This window comes from Lipophrys pholis (assembly GCF_963383615.2).
Source record: "Lipophrys pholis genome assembly, chromosome: 11".
NCBI lineage: Eukaryota > Metazoa > Chordata > Actinopteri > Blenniiformes > Blenniidae > Lipophrys > Lipophrys pholis.
This window is the reverse complement of record NC_137631.1, coordinates 17,305,837-17,319,197: the sequence shown is the minus strand read 5'-3', so window position 1 is coordinate 17,319,197 and position 13,361 is coordinate 17,305,837. Positions and strand designations below refer to the sequence as shown.

The window sequence follows — 13,361 nt, the reverse complement described above, 5'->3', positions numbered from 1 at the left end:
ATTTTTCATAGACATCTTAATATACCTTAGAAATCATCAACAGTGGTTATAAATGGTGGTAGTGATAATACAAGCATAACTTTATTTTTGAAAATGCTCAAAAGGGAGTAGAAGTTATTTCCCCAAACTGTTTACAAAAAGGATTTGTTGTTTGTTTTTTGTTTTTTTTGCTTGGCACAGACCAGTTAATAGTTCAGCTGAATCAAACAACCCAGAAGGTAACAAAAAAACTCAAACAAAAATATAATGAAGAAAACAAATATTATATGTACACACACAATCACATGCTCACACACAATTATTATTGAGGTGATGGGAAAATAAAAAGAGGCAGCATCGACCAGTCATCTTGATTCCTTCAACTAAATACAAAACACAATCTGCTTTTACCTCCAACTAAACAGCTCGTGTGAACGTGGCTGTTTTGTCAGGGACCAGGACAGCAAACACAGCGTAGGTCCCACTGATGTATTGCACTAGGCCAGATGGTCTTAATGTCACTTGATTCCATTTTTCTCTTTTTTCTTCAAATTTCCTTTACTCATGCAGTACTGCTCTATGAAAAAAAACCTCTACAACTTAATCAGCCACTACAATTAGACCAAATTACAAAAGATGGAGGGTAGAATTCAGCTTTATGCTTCAGTCCAATGTATTGGACAATTGGTTGTAAACGGCAGCCCTGAATCTAGTTGTTCTTAAAAAAGACTAAAATAAAATAACAATGCAAGGTCAATTTAAATACTTGTCCTCTGAAAGAAAAAAAACAAACCAAAAAACAAACGATTCATGAATCCTGTCCTTTGACCGATCAGGACCTTAAACAAGTGATGTGAAAGTAAAGCCAAGGCAGGTGATTAAATCCCAATCTGAGGCGCCAATGAATGCGAGGACGCACTGGCCACACATGAACCTTAGTGTGTGCACGATGGGACACATTCAAGGAATCAAATAAATTATTGTCTGTGGCTTTGGCAGGCCTGTCTTGTTCGAAATACTCCATTGGAAATTTTTTTTTTTTTTTTAAAGGAGTTCGGTGGTCCACAACATGAGTGCACAGTCTTTTGAGGCAGATGGCGGTTAGAACTCATCGTGTCGAGTCAGAGCCTCTCCGAAGTCGGTTGCCTGGCTGCCGACGAAGAGGTCATACTTGTCCACGATTTCTTCCTTGGTCAATTGGCCATCCTGAAAGTTGGAATCGCAAAGTTAATACTTGTTTTGTATCATAATGCAAAGTAGAAGTAAAATCCATCCACACAAAGATAGATTTTAATGGTCAAGGTCATTTTATACTGACCATACCACTACAAATCAATAAATTGTTGCTGTGCTGCACACGCATTCACATAAGCACATGTAGTTATACTCCTTTAACCTAGAGCAGGAGAGGGGGAAAAAAACCCAACCTATCTAATATTTTGTACATACTTTGTCTGAATCCGACTCATAGACCAAATGCTTGGCCTCAGCCTCAGCATGGTCGTAGTCACTGGGCAGGATCCAGTCTCTGGTCTCCTCTTTGTCCATCTTGCCATCTTTGTTTTTGTCCCTGAACTCAGTGAACTGTTCCCTCTCCGTCTTCACCCACTCAGGTTCATTGGAATCCCCTTCCTGGTTGTACATGTCACCTAAAAAACAAACAAACAAAAAAGAGAGAACAGGAGGAGTGTGGAGCGTTTGTAATGTTTTCCTTTACAAAAAACCCACAAAAACCCACAAAATTACCAAACACACCTTTCAAAAGTCTTTCTCAAACACCTCTTCGTTCTCTATGTGCCAATTTGCTACAATTACAGAATGAAAATCTTTATGATGGTAATGGACTGTAGGAACTCACCAATGTACTCATCCAGGTCGATAAAACCGTCTCCATTTTTGTCAATGTCCTCCATAGTCTCCTATGAAAGACAGCAGGCAGACAATTGTAGAAAACACAATGCCAGTGCCATCGTTCATCAACTGTTGGTGTGACTTACTAGAACTACGATGTCTTTCATGTGGTCGTACTCCTCAGGGTGAAGGAACGCTGTGAACTCCTCCTTGTTGGCTCTCATGTCACTGTCCTGGTCGGCCATTTTGAACCTCCTCTCATCACGAGCCATCATCTGCCTATAGCTGAAGCCATCGTCGGGGTCTGGGTCATCTGAAAGTCAAAAAAGATTTCTCGATGGGCAAATTGGATGCGTGCGCACTTCCACGCTGCACGCAGCCAATACCATCACCGTGCATTGAATGTGTAAAAAGAAGCTACCGAGAATGTAGCCATATGTGGCGTTCTTGTACTCCTCCCAGGAAACCACGTCATCCCCGTTGAGGTCGTGACTCTTCCACTGTCGATCCACATCATCATAAATCCACCTCTTCTGTGCGTGCTTGATCCACTTCTTCATCTCCTCAACGGTCACGTAGCCGTCTTTATCCTCATCTATACGTCCAACCAACATACTGCAAGAAAAAAAAATAGGAAATACAGAAAACAATCATGCTTTCTCTTATTCATTCGGTGCCTCTGATGAACTTCTCTGCTCGTCATTTAGGTGAAACTACATCATTATTGATGGAACATCTCTACACAGTGGCTAAACGAAATAAATCGGTGTATTCTAAGACTGCAAATAACTCGGGTATTTTCAAAGTGTAGTACCCAAGCCTCTCCTTGCTCTCCTCTGGTGTGAGCTGGTCGAAGGTTTTAGCCTCCTCCTGCCCCAGAAAAGCTTCATGGTCGTAGTCGAAGTTCTCTGAATCATCGTGCTCCCGGTTGCTTAGAGGTTCGTCGTGATGTATGCGGTCCTTCTTCTCCGTGGGTTTGCTTGTGGCATAAACCACGCAGAGAGCAAAGCACATGAGAAAATGCCGCAGCTCCATCCTTTGACTATGCAAACACCGTCTAAACCAGGGAACATAGGAAAAAGATCATATACAAGCTGTAGTCACTCCACAGACGTGTTCGATACTGTAATGTCAACACAAATCAGACTCGAAAAGGTGGCAATAAGAAATTTGCTTGATGCGCCACTCCAACATTTCAACACCACAAAAAAGGTTTGAATTGAAACTCCCATGATCTCAATTAAAACTGAAAATTACCACTAAAAAGAGGGAAAAGATAAAAGTGGTTACATTAAATCACATTAGATTTTACAGGTGGGTCTCATGAACAGCCTGATAACTAAGTAAATCATTGACTTCTCAGGCTGGAACAAGGTTTCATTCTGTCAGGACATGGCAGTGCAAATGTATGTGATTCAATGCTCCATCTGTTGCTGAACTTTTCCACATGATGCAATTCCTTGTTCATCTTACTGCTGGCGCTTCGTGGCATACCATTTGACAGCATAATCCTTGAGTTACTTGTACATTACCAAAAAAAAACCGTAAATATTAATCTTACAGACGTGCTACCACCAATCTAAGCTTAATGAAGAGAAATGCAAAAGGTATCGTTATACAAACAATAAACCAAAGAGACTGCCTAATCCATTGCCAGTAAAGCACCACCTAGTTGCCACAAATAGGTTGAATCAGGTTAACTGGGTTAAACAATACATGTAATCGTCTTTGGAGGGAAGATTATTCAGGCATCGTTGTTAGTCGCAAGTCACACTGTATATCTATTAACAGTTTATAAAATTGTGACAACAAATAGAATTTGATCGAAACCTGTTTGACAGATCAGAACCCACACGATACCAAAATAATCCACATTTTCCGACTAAGAATTAACGAGGTAAAGCTTGAAGCCTTCCTGAACACAAATGGCTCAGGAACTATGATAAATGTTTTCTACTTTTTCAAAAAAGAATTTTTGACATCTCTGGGCTTTTCCTTAAGCCAAATGCGAATAATATATGTTTGCTTCCGAGTAGGGAGGACGATACAAAACAATGAATACTGTAACGTAGTAAGAAACGCATTTTTGGATTATTTTCACTTTTATCCGTTCTGCCGTTTTAACCTGAGGGAATAACGGAAGGCTGGCGAAGCCCGCATCCTGTCCCTTCGCTCGCTCACTGCACAAAAATAAGCAGGAACTCAACCGCCTGCGTTACATCCGTCAAAATGTTCACTTTTAGAGAAATGAATTAAGTTACTTTTAAATATTTTCGCCATAATTTACCAAGAAGACTCACCGGTGTCTTCGGTGAAGTTCGTCGTTGTAGCCGTGGCCGGGCCCTCCCCTCCGGAAACACACCCTTACTCTTCCTGTGTTAAACCAGCGGCCGACCAATCAGGAGCCGGGAAACTGAGTGCGATGTCGCGCTCTCATTGGTCTGCTCCACGAGCCCAGCGTTGATTGGATTGGCCGAGAACCGCCACGTCCTCAACGTCAAAAAGAGCCACTTCATTCATAAAAAAGGAGCCTCCTCACAGTGACAGGTGAGATCTGAGCGAATCGTTTCAACGCGTAAGACAACGCGCACAATAAAAACCGTTATTCATTAACTCCACTGACAATTCATTAAAGAAAATAAAGGATTTTATTTGATTCACTGAGAAAATGTTTTGTAAACAAAGACTCACAAGCAACCTTCAAGACATTTACAAAACAAAAACATTTCTGAGGCTGGCTGAGTGAATTAACAAAGTATGTATTGCTAATGTAATATCCTTCAACTGAAAAGTATGTATGGAAAATAGCTCTGGTCTCCAAGCTGAAAAAGCCCCAATATGAAATGTATTATTTTGATATGTTAAAATAAAGGATAATAAGGATAAACAAAAAAGGTATCTGGGTACATTACTTTCCTCCCACAGTCCAAAATCACCATGTGAGGTGAACATGAAGAACCTGATTGTCTGTACGTGTGAATGTGAGTAGTTATGTGAAACTGTCTTGTCTGCTGTGATTGACTGGAGTCAAAGACATATGCTGTGTTCACACATCGTCAGCTGGGATCAGCTCCAGCGCCACTGATGTGGATATAAGTCTTGTCAAGCATTGATTGATGGATCGATGAGCAAACAATTGCTTGAAATATGTGATATACTGTAACCTCTCAGCTTAAGCAGTTACTCCTCACTACCTGGGATATTCAATGTGATTGCTGGAAACTGAAATTGGCAATAAGAATCAGAAAAACACAGTTCCACTACTACACCTGTATAAGTGTCTCCTATGCAGAAGAGGAGACGCTACAGAAAGAGACCTTGCTTTTTGTCATGAACAAAGATTAACTTCCACGACTGTCGGTGACGACCTCTCTGGGAATCTGACACAGTCTTGTGTTGTATAACTGTTGAGCAGCATCACACCAATGACTTAATTTCTCAGTCAACTTGCTGACCATTTCTAAAACAAACAGGTCCTAATAGAACATTTCAGCTGGCTGATGAACCTCCCAAAACTGTGTTGTCCATATCTTTGTCTGTTTCCTCTGGATGCGTTTCCTTCTTTTCTTCCTTGGACATAGAGGCTGTCTCTTTCTGTTCTCCACGGTCACTGCATCCTGCCAGTATAACATAAGCAGTCATAGTTCAGTTATCAACATTGTTGCGCAAAGCTCTTTCTATATCAGGGTACAAATAGACAAAAACATCAGTATTAGATGTCACATATTACTGTTATCACAAAATAACTATCTATTTTTTCAGAAATTCAAGTTGCAAGAATTGTACCCCTGTCACAAACATTCAAAGATGATGTTGTTCCTGGCCTTACATTCATTATGCATGCATGCTTATAAATCAGCCTTGATCCAACAGGAAAATTTTACCCAAGCAGTCACAAGATGTGCAAGCTTGTTGATTAAAATAAATAAATAGACAAGTTTTGCAATGGGTTAAATAGTCACAAACCTGTGCTCGTTTCACCCTCTTTCTTATCAGTGAGAAAGATCCGTTGCATTGTCAGCTTCTTCACAGTGTGGCACATGTATTTAAGATCGGGACTATCGCTACCTTTTCCTGCAGGCGTGAAAGAAGCATTGAACAAACAAAAACCTTGTAGAATTCATAGACGCTATAAACGATGAAAAGATGAACCAGATTATTACCTTTTTGTGGCGCCTCCTCAAACAGCACGCAGGTTCCTAAACTATCTTTAAAGAGAGAAATAAAGACGTTTTCACTATGAAAATCAAGTCGAGAGTTCATTCTTCAGTTGTACATCTGCTTCTTCTTACAACTAAAGCAAAGGACTAATAGTTGATAAAGGGCAGAAAATATAAGATTGGTTTCTTCCACCAGCAGGCACAAGTCACCCGAATTGCACAAGATGCTGGGATTATTTTTGGAATGCCATTTAGAAAGTGTATTCTCACCTTCATACTCCCCTGCAAACACATACTGTCCTACTTGCATCATGGGCCTCTCGCTGTCAATATCCTTGGACACAAATGGACGAGATCTGTCAGGTTGCACTGCCACACCTGCAGTGATCTTTTTTTATCAAACATTTCTCAATTGAAATGCAGACGTCGTCCACAATCTCACCAATATCTTGCACGTGCTGCGACACTTGGACAGGTGTTCATTGTTAATGATACCAGAGAGCTCCACCACAACGAGCTGCTCCTGTAAACATCCCAATGCACGATGTTAGAAATGAACCATGTGCAGAACAGGGAGACCGTTTTAAAGGTCAAAACAGACATCAGAGAGATTTAATAATGTTCTGTGCTAATGGCCTGCTTATGGCAAAAGTTTAAATACTACAAACTTTAATAGAAATGCTGCAACGAGCTCAGACCTCGATGTGGTGTCTGCATGTGTGTGCTAACGTGCTAGCTACATCAGGCTAACGCTGCTGAACAAACACCGGCACGGTGATGCTATTATTTACCTCTTCTTCCCATTCCTCCTCCATGTCCACACCTCTGAAATGAAAAGTGAAGAGTGACGTTAATTTTTAAAGTGAAGCTCGGTCAAATTAGTAAACAAAGCACCTCAATCGCCAACACAGTACTTTGACAAGCACTGCGAAAGTACGGTGGCCGAGAAGAGACATTGGTGGTGTTTGCTGAGCGCCTGGCCTGCCTACAGTTACGAGTTTCTCCGTTAAGGGGCGCTGTTGTTCAGTTGTACTGGCATGCTCCGTTGCGGAGCCATTTACTAAGACTATCTGTCCATCTGTCCATCTGTCCATCTGTCCATCTGTCCATCTGTCCATCTGTCCGTCCATCTATCTATCTATCTATCTATCTATCTATCTATCTATCTATCTATCTATCTATCTATCTATCTATCTATCTATCTATCTATCTACCCACCCACCCAGCCACCAATCCATCCATCCATCCATCCATCCATCCATCTATCCAATCTAATCTACTAATGGTTGAGTGGTTGAGTATGATATAATCATATAATCTAAATATTGGCTACCTGTAGACAGACTCGTCTACATCCAACATTAATGTTATTAATGTCTTCTTGAAGAAGGAGAAAGCCATGGTGATGAGATGAGATGAGATGAAATGGTACGATACACTTTATTGATCCCCAAGGGGAGATTCATCCGTCAGAGGCAGGAGGCTACCAAAATGAAAAGAAGCTCAGATATCAAACCTGTTCAAAACAAACAGACAAACAGTTGCACGCAGGAGGTGATTGCCTGATGAGAAAGAGAACAGCCTCAGTACAAATCAAAAGTATTGAAAACAAACTAATTTGGGAACATCCAACACTAAATAAGGCAGGGTTTTAACAGAAGTGAATTGGAGGGCTCTGTAAAAGCCATCCTTGAGCAATCAGTCTCTTGATAGACACTCATTGTTGGCAAACATTCCTACATCGAAGTGTGTTGTAGTAAATAAAGTATTTCTATCTACAAAATGATGATCACTGTGTAAAAATGCATCTATTACCTCTATAAATTTCACCAAAACAATTATGAAGCATCTGGGATGAGTATTGAAATTTCTATAACGCATTTCTCACTCAACCGTTTGTCTTTCTCAATATTTCTGTTCACAAAACGCCTCACTGGACTGATTTCAATTTGTTCTCCTGCGCGTCTGCAGAACCAGAAAATAATTAGAAAATGCAAAACATTCACAACATATAAAATCAAATTATATTTGTAGATCTTATTCAGAATATTATATATCGATCCTTGAAGGAAATATCTCTCTTAGCTTGCGCTCCTCTGCCCAGAGGTCAGAGATCAGGGTCAGCCTCAGCGCCGTTGGCTGGGATTCATCTTTCCACCCGAGACGTCTGAAGATGATACTTCTTCTCATGGACTGCTTTGTTTAATTAAAAAAATATATATATCGATGTTTTATGCAAACACAGTAATAATTATAAATAATATTTCCCGTAGGCTGTGTCCATTCAGTTGGCAGTCAGTAAAATAACAAGCTACTCTTAGCTATTTCCTCACACACGAGCAAATGATGTCATGGAAATTTTTACAATTCTGAATTTTGCTTTTGAAGACGAGTCCTTTTCTCCAGAGAGCGGGTTTATGTGACGCAGTAACACTGACCCTGTTTAACTTGTGGTATTACACTCAGCACGTCCGCTGGTAGATTTGGGAAATCTTACCAAGTCTCAAGAAATTGGGGATTTAGGAATCGTTTTGCTTCTGTGGTTTCAGATACCTACACTTCCTTCTGCTGAATTTGGCCACAACAAGAAATAGCAGGCTCTGGATAGAAAGCCCCCCCCCCCAAAAAAAAAAAACAAGTGTGGAGACACAACCAGCATTTCTAATTATTTCATTTTTAAGAGTAAAAAAAAAAGCTAATTTTAATGTGTTATGATCATAGAAACAAACAAAAAAAAGTATTACATCAATTAGCACGTCCACTAATAAATGTTTTTTGTTTGTCAAATCTTAGTGTAAGATCGTGAAATATTTTTTTCTTTTCCATGCAGGGACCATGAGGCTAAAAGCAGGTGGAGGTGTTCAGGTGCCGACAGTGTTTGCGGGCTGTGAAGAGCCGTATACATGTAAAGCATGTTGATACAGGCTGCGCCTCGCCCTCAGAGAGACAGAAAAAACATTTTGAATCAGAATCAGGCAAACCAAATTAAAGGGGGTGCAAATACCCCCATGTGCCTTCTCCCTCCCCATTTCTGGCCTATCATCTATCTCTGGACCATGGTGGGGTTGTCATGTCGACCAGCCCACAAGTTACTATGACAACGGCTCAAGGGGAAGCACTTGCTAGGGAGGTTATTGCCTCCTTGGGGATGTAAGAAGGACAGGGGGAATGTGAGCACAGACAAAAGGACTTACAGACACCAAAAGGCATAAATGAAGGGAGGCCAAGTTACAGTGTGTTCAAGGGAAGTGTTTTACATTTATAATCATGCAGAATGGGACAGTGTGTAAATCAGAGCTGTCCCATTGGAAGCTTTGGACGCTGTGCAAACTTTTCTCCCTCCTGGATTCGACCAGTACATGTACATGATGTATTACACTTCCTGCTCAGTGCCATACCCCGGGGCAGAAAGGGGTGGGGGCAAGGGAGGGAGTGACATTAAGGACCCTCCAAGGTGTCAGATGGGTCCCCAGCTTCCAGCACATTTTGTCATATAAATGTCATAAAGACAAGTTTGGAGTTGGGGAGATTTTGGCTCTCTTTCTGCCTGGGGGGTATAACGCAATGGTTAATTGCCCCATTAGCACTGACAGGGTAAATTGGTGGAAGGGCTAACTGTATATTACAGTGAAAACAACAAACCCCTGGCATACACCTGAGGGCATGAAAAACATTGTGCATTTTAGAATACGGGTTGTGTATGTTTGGGTGTGAATACGAGTGGGAGAAAATGGGTGCAAACTGTGACTGTACGAGCACACGAGCTTTAATAGTGGTAAAAATTCAAATTAAATACTTATCTCTGCGGAAATAAAATCACAATGCCAGTCACAGCGTGCCTGCTCATATCTGTGCTCGCTGTCTCGAAGGGTACATTTAAAATAATCAAGAAAAAATAATCAAGTGTTTTAGATTTTATTAGGGTGAAGAAAGAAAAAAAAAAGACTTGAAGTGTGAATTTCTTTAGGATTGTACATTTAGTTTGGCTGCACAGGAACATGGAACATTTTCCTCACAGACACCATATGTATTGACTTGCCTTTTTATTGTTGATTGTAACAAAATGCACTAGTAATTCAAATATGCATGGAAATTCCAACTGATAAGCAATATAAATCACACAATTTTAATAAGACCACACATCTATGTTAAGGCTATTTACTTATAACAAAATCTAAACATTACATGTGAAATAATCATAGACGTATCTCCCTTAAATCTTTATTTTTCACAAGTTGCTGTTTTGCATTTCTGAATGAAGCAATTACTACTTATGCAAAATCAATAATTTTGCAAGTGTCAAAACAAACAAGCACTCTCCAACATGGCTTGTATTAACGTGTTAAATTTCATTGTTTTAAAACCTATAAACTTAAGGACACATTCACCCATGCGCATTCGCACGCACGCACGCACGGACACACACACACACACACACACACACACACACACACACACACACACACACACACACACACACACACACACACACACACACACACACACACACACACACACACACGTCTGAACTAGCATTAAAATTATATCACCACTCACTGACGTTGTCTTTTGTTCATAAAATGACAAATTGTCACACACTTAACCGCAGCCATAACAAGTGAATATCCATGTATGCAAACAGGGAACTGATTTATGTTTTTGATAACCTGCAATGTTTGGAAATGCCCTACGTCCCTTTATTATTTGAAACATTTTGAAATCATACAATAATTATTGGATGGACCACAAACGGGGCCAAATCATGTCTCACTTTATTAACTGGTTAATTACTCGATTGCTTTATGGGCGCACAAATGCAGGAAAATCATCAAATTTAACAAAATAGCACCGGAACCACAATGTCAGAGCACGCAATACCAACATAAGGGAAATATATTAATATTCATGTAGGCTTATATGCGACATGGCCCTGTGCGGTTGTTTCACGCAACAATGAGCTCATGGTATCCATAGTGTATTTATTCTTATCACATTATTTTCTAAACTCCTCTAGAAATAATAGGTTAAATATAAATACAAAAACTTAAAGGTGTGTGAAAGCACAACTGCAGTCTTTTTTCTTTTTTTTTTGACCTCTCTAAAATGACAATACAATTGTTACAATGGACGAGGTGAAATTTGACCATCAAATGCTAAACAGAGAAGAAATAGATACTATTTGATCACACAAATAAATGCAGTTTTCACCTTCTAAAATATGGACGATCGACAGATTGCACATCCAGCGTGAAATCCACAATAGTATTATCATAACAATAGAGCAGAGCTGCGAGGATGGGACGGCCGGACCCGACAAAAAAAAAAAAAAAAAAACCCTCACTAAAGGTCTTGTGTGATAGCAAACAGGAATGGACACGTCAATTTGACTTTGAATAATATAAAAGCATATATTTCGTGGCCTCAAAGAATCAGAAAACCAAGTAACAAATAAGAACCCCACAAGTGAAGCCTCTGATCAACCTGGTCACTCAAAAAAAAAAAAAGGCATTGGGGAAAAAAAGCTTAAGATTGAAAATCAATCATATTTTGCTGCAAAATAATCATCATCTACTTTCTTTCTGTGATTCAAATATTCAATTTTAAATATCTCAGTGACAAAAAAAATGTTTCACAAGCTTAAACTTTAACAAAGACAGTGACCTCTGCAGAGAAATTTGAATATTTCATAAAATATTTGTACGAGTATGACACCGTTAAGGTTGAACCTGTAACTTGTAGTTTATATGGAATAAAATGTCTATTTGGGATCCCTAAAACAAATCTCCAGGGCCTTGTAGTGGGTTTGTGGTTCTCTATATTGAATCTCGGTGGCATCGCCACATTTTGAGGCGGATTCCTTGGTGACACACATTCTTCTATAATGAAGCTTACAACGGGTCTCATATTGTCCTTGGTCACTTTAATTCTCCCTTAAAGCGCTTTAAAGTCATTTGATACGTATTTAGGTGGAATTTGAGATTTTTTTTCAGCTTTGCCTTTTCCTTTTCATGGCTGTGCATTATTCAGACAGAAATGTCCTCGATGTCGATCTAAAATGGATCAGTTACATTTAACCACAAAGCCACATTTGAGAAGAAAATCCGACAATTCAAATGTGATTTCTTATACTTTTAATATTTTCCCCTTTCTGTCTTTTCTATGCGTCTCCCGGAGCCTCACCCCCTCCCTCTCTCATCCCTCCCTCCCTCCCTCCCTCCCTCTCTCCTCTCGCTCTCTCGCGGAATCCTATTGATCCAAACGGGCTAATTAGCGGTGTCTGCGCAATTACGCACATGCGCACTAGGCGTAATCTCAGCCATTTTTTGAAGGAAACTAATTAGCAGGAATAAAGAGCCAAGTGTTTTTCCTCCCACAGTGATCAGAACTCATTCTACCTCTGGAGCTCGCACAAACCCCTCCGTCCCCCATCTTCTGTTTACTACAGCCTATATGTAGCTTTAATTACACTGTTGTTTGGTAACAACTTGGACCCCGCTGCTCTCTCTCCCTCTCCCCATTTTTTTTTCTCTTCCTGGCTCCGCAAAAACGCAGAGGATCATTCATAAGGAATGAGTGGACTCTCTGTACGATTATTTTCTGGACTACTACACATTCAGCGTGCGGAGCTTTGTACCGGAGTCGCTGCAGAAATGTAAGTGTTGTCATTTGTTTACGGTATTCAAGCGAGCGAGAGGAAAGCAAGCCGGCGGTGGGGAGGAGGGGATGTCGGGTCAGTGCAGCCTCCAATTCTCACAAATCAAAGCTTTTGTTGGTCTGCCTGTGCATTGAGTCACCTGTTACTGGTTAGTGGACGGCGATCGCTCTCGGTTTATCCGGATCGGAGCGCGCTATGGTGGGGCAGCACACACTGTAAACAAAGGCTGAAGTAGTCTGGAAGCTGGTGGCTGGTCAGTTGACAACACAAGAGGCGAGGAGTGAACTACTCAAGCCGCGGTTTGCCCAGTTTTTCTCAAATCAGACTCGCTACCGGGCTCCCAGATGGACGCAAAAACACACCTTTAGTGCCATTACCTTGGACTGGTGGATGCGTGCGCTCCGCTAGATCTCCACACAAAGCAGCTGCGTAAAGAAAAGATTATTTTTCCACATCATCAAAGCGTGGGTGGGTGTCCAGGTCCTGTGATTGCAAACAATGTATGTTTTAGTAAAGTAGCTGGAGACACACAACTCTTCTCTGTCTGTTTCTCTCTCCCTCTCACACCCTTGTCTGCCTTTTCTCTCTCTGAACACACACGCGCGCGTACGCGCGTGCACACACACACACACACACACACACACACACACACACACACACACACACACACACACACACACACACACAGAGATCAGGGTATACACTTTATGTTCGAT

The 13,361-nt window shown here is 40.7% G+C and overlaps 2 protein-coding genes across 4 annotated transcripts; both read right to left on the bottom strand.

Annotated features, from left to right (window-relative positions):
* Positions 1 to 71: 71 nt before the first annotated feature.
* On the bottom strand, positions 72 to 4,220 carry calub (calumenin b). 2 transcript variants are annotated; one of them, XM_080475134.1, is made up of 7 exons: positions 4,131 to 4,220; positions 2,645 to 2,887; positions 2,252 to 2,445; positions 1,977 to 2,143; positions 1,838 to 1,898; positions 1,429 to 1,628; positions 72 to 1,185 (listed from the first exon to the last, which is right to left on the bottom strand). In XM_080475134.1, exons 2-7 carry the CDS (start codon positions 2,863 to 2,865, stop codon positions 1,081 to 1,083), a joined length of 948 nt encoding a protein of 315 aa, XP_080331260.1. In that variant the 5' UTR covers positions 2,866 to 2,887; positions 4,131 to 4,220; the 3' UTR covers positions 72 to 1,080. The 2 variants fall into 2 exon arrangements, with proteins under 2 accessions (XP_080331260.1, XP_080331261.1); XM_080475135.1 differs by having other exon boundaries at positions 4,118 to 4,200.
* Positions 4,221 to 4,461: 241 nt separating this feature from the next.
* gtf3c6 (general transcription factor IIIC, polypeptide 6, alpha) lies at positions 4,462 to 13,210 on the bottom strand. 2 transcript variants are annotated; one of them, XM_080475334.1, is made up of 7 exons: positions 13,023 to 13,210; positions 6,782 to 6,815; positions 6,433 to 6,513; positions 6,261 to 6,324; positions 5,994 to 6,038; positions 5,797 to 5,904; positions 4,462 to 5,447 (listed from the first exon to the last, which is right to left on the bottom strand). In XM_080475334.1, exons 2-7 carry the CDS (start codon positions 6,803 to 6,805, stop codon positions 5,320 to 5,322), a joined length of 450 nt encoding a protein of 149 aa, XP_080331460.1. In that variant the 5' UTR covers positions 6,806 to 6,815; positions 13,023 to 13,210; the 3' UTR covers positions 4,462 to 5,319. The 2 variants fall into 2 exon arrangements, with proteins under 2 accessions (XP_080331460.1, XP_080331459.1); XM_080475333.1 differs by lacking the exon at positions 13,023 to 13,210 and having other exon boundaries at positions 6,782 to 6,934.
* Between the last annotated feature and the right edge of the window lie 151 nt (positions 13,211 to 13,361).

What these genes read in the sequence shown, in the direction of transcription:
- gtf3c6 (XM_080475334.1), bottom strand. Translation starts at nt 6,805, where the DNA reads ATGGAGGAGGAATGGGAAGAAGAG. An exon ending in GCAGCACGTGCAAGATATTG is followed by an intron (nt 6,325 to 6,432) that starts GTGAGATTGTGG and finishes TTTGTGTCCAAG; the next exon opens with GATATTGACAGCGAGAGGCC. An exon ending in GTTTGCAGGGGAGTATGAAG is followed by an intron (nt 6,039 to 6,260) that starts GTGAGAATACAC and finishes CTCTCTTTAAAG; the next exon opens with ATAGTTTAGGAACCTGCGTG.
- calub (XM_080475134.1), bottom strand. Translation starts at nt 2,865, where the DNA reads ATGGAGCTGCGGCATTTTCTCATGTGCTTTGCTCTCTGCGTGGTTTAT. An exon ending in GAGAGCAAGGAGAGGCTTGG is followed by an intron (nt 2,446 to 2,644) that starts GTACTACACTTT and finishes TTTTTCTTGCAG; the next exon opens with TATGTTGGTTGGACGTATAG. An exon ending in ATGAGTCGGATTCAGACAAA is followed by an intron (nt 1,186 to 1,428) that starts GTATGTACAAAA and finishes TCCAACTTTCAG; the next exon opens with GATGGCCAATTGACCAAGGA.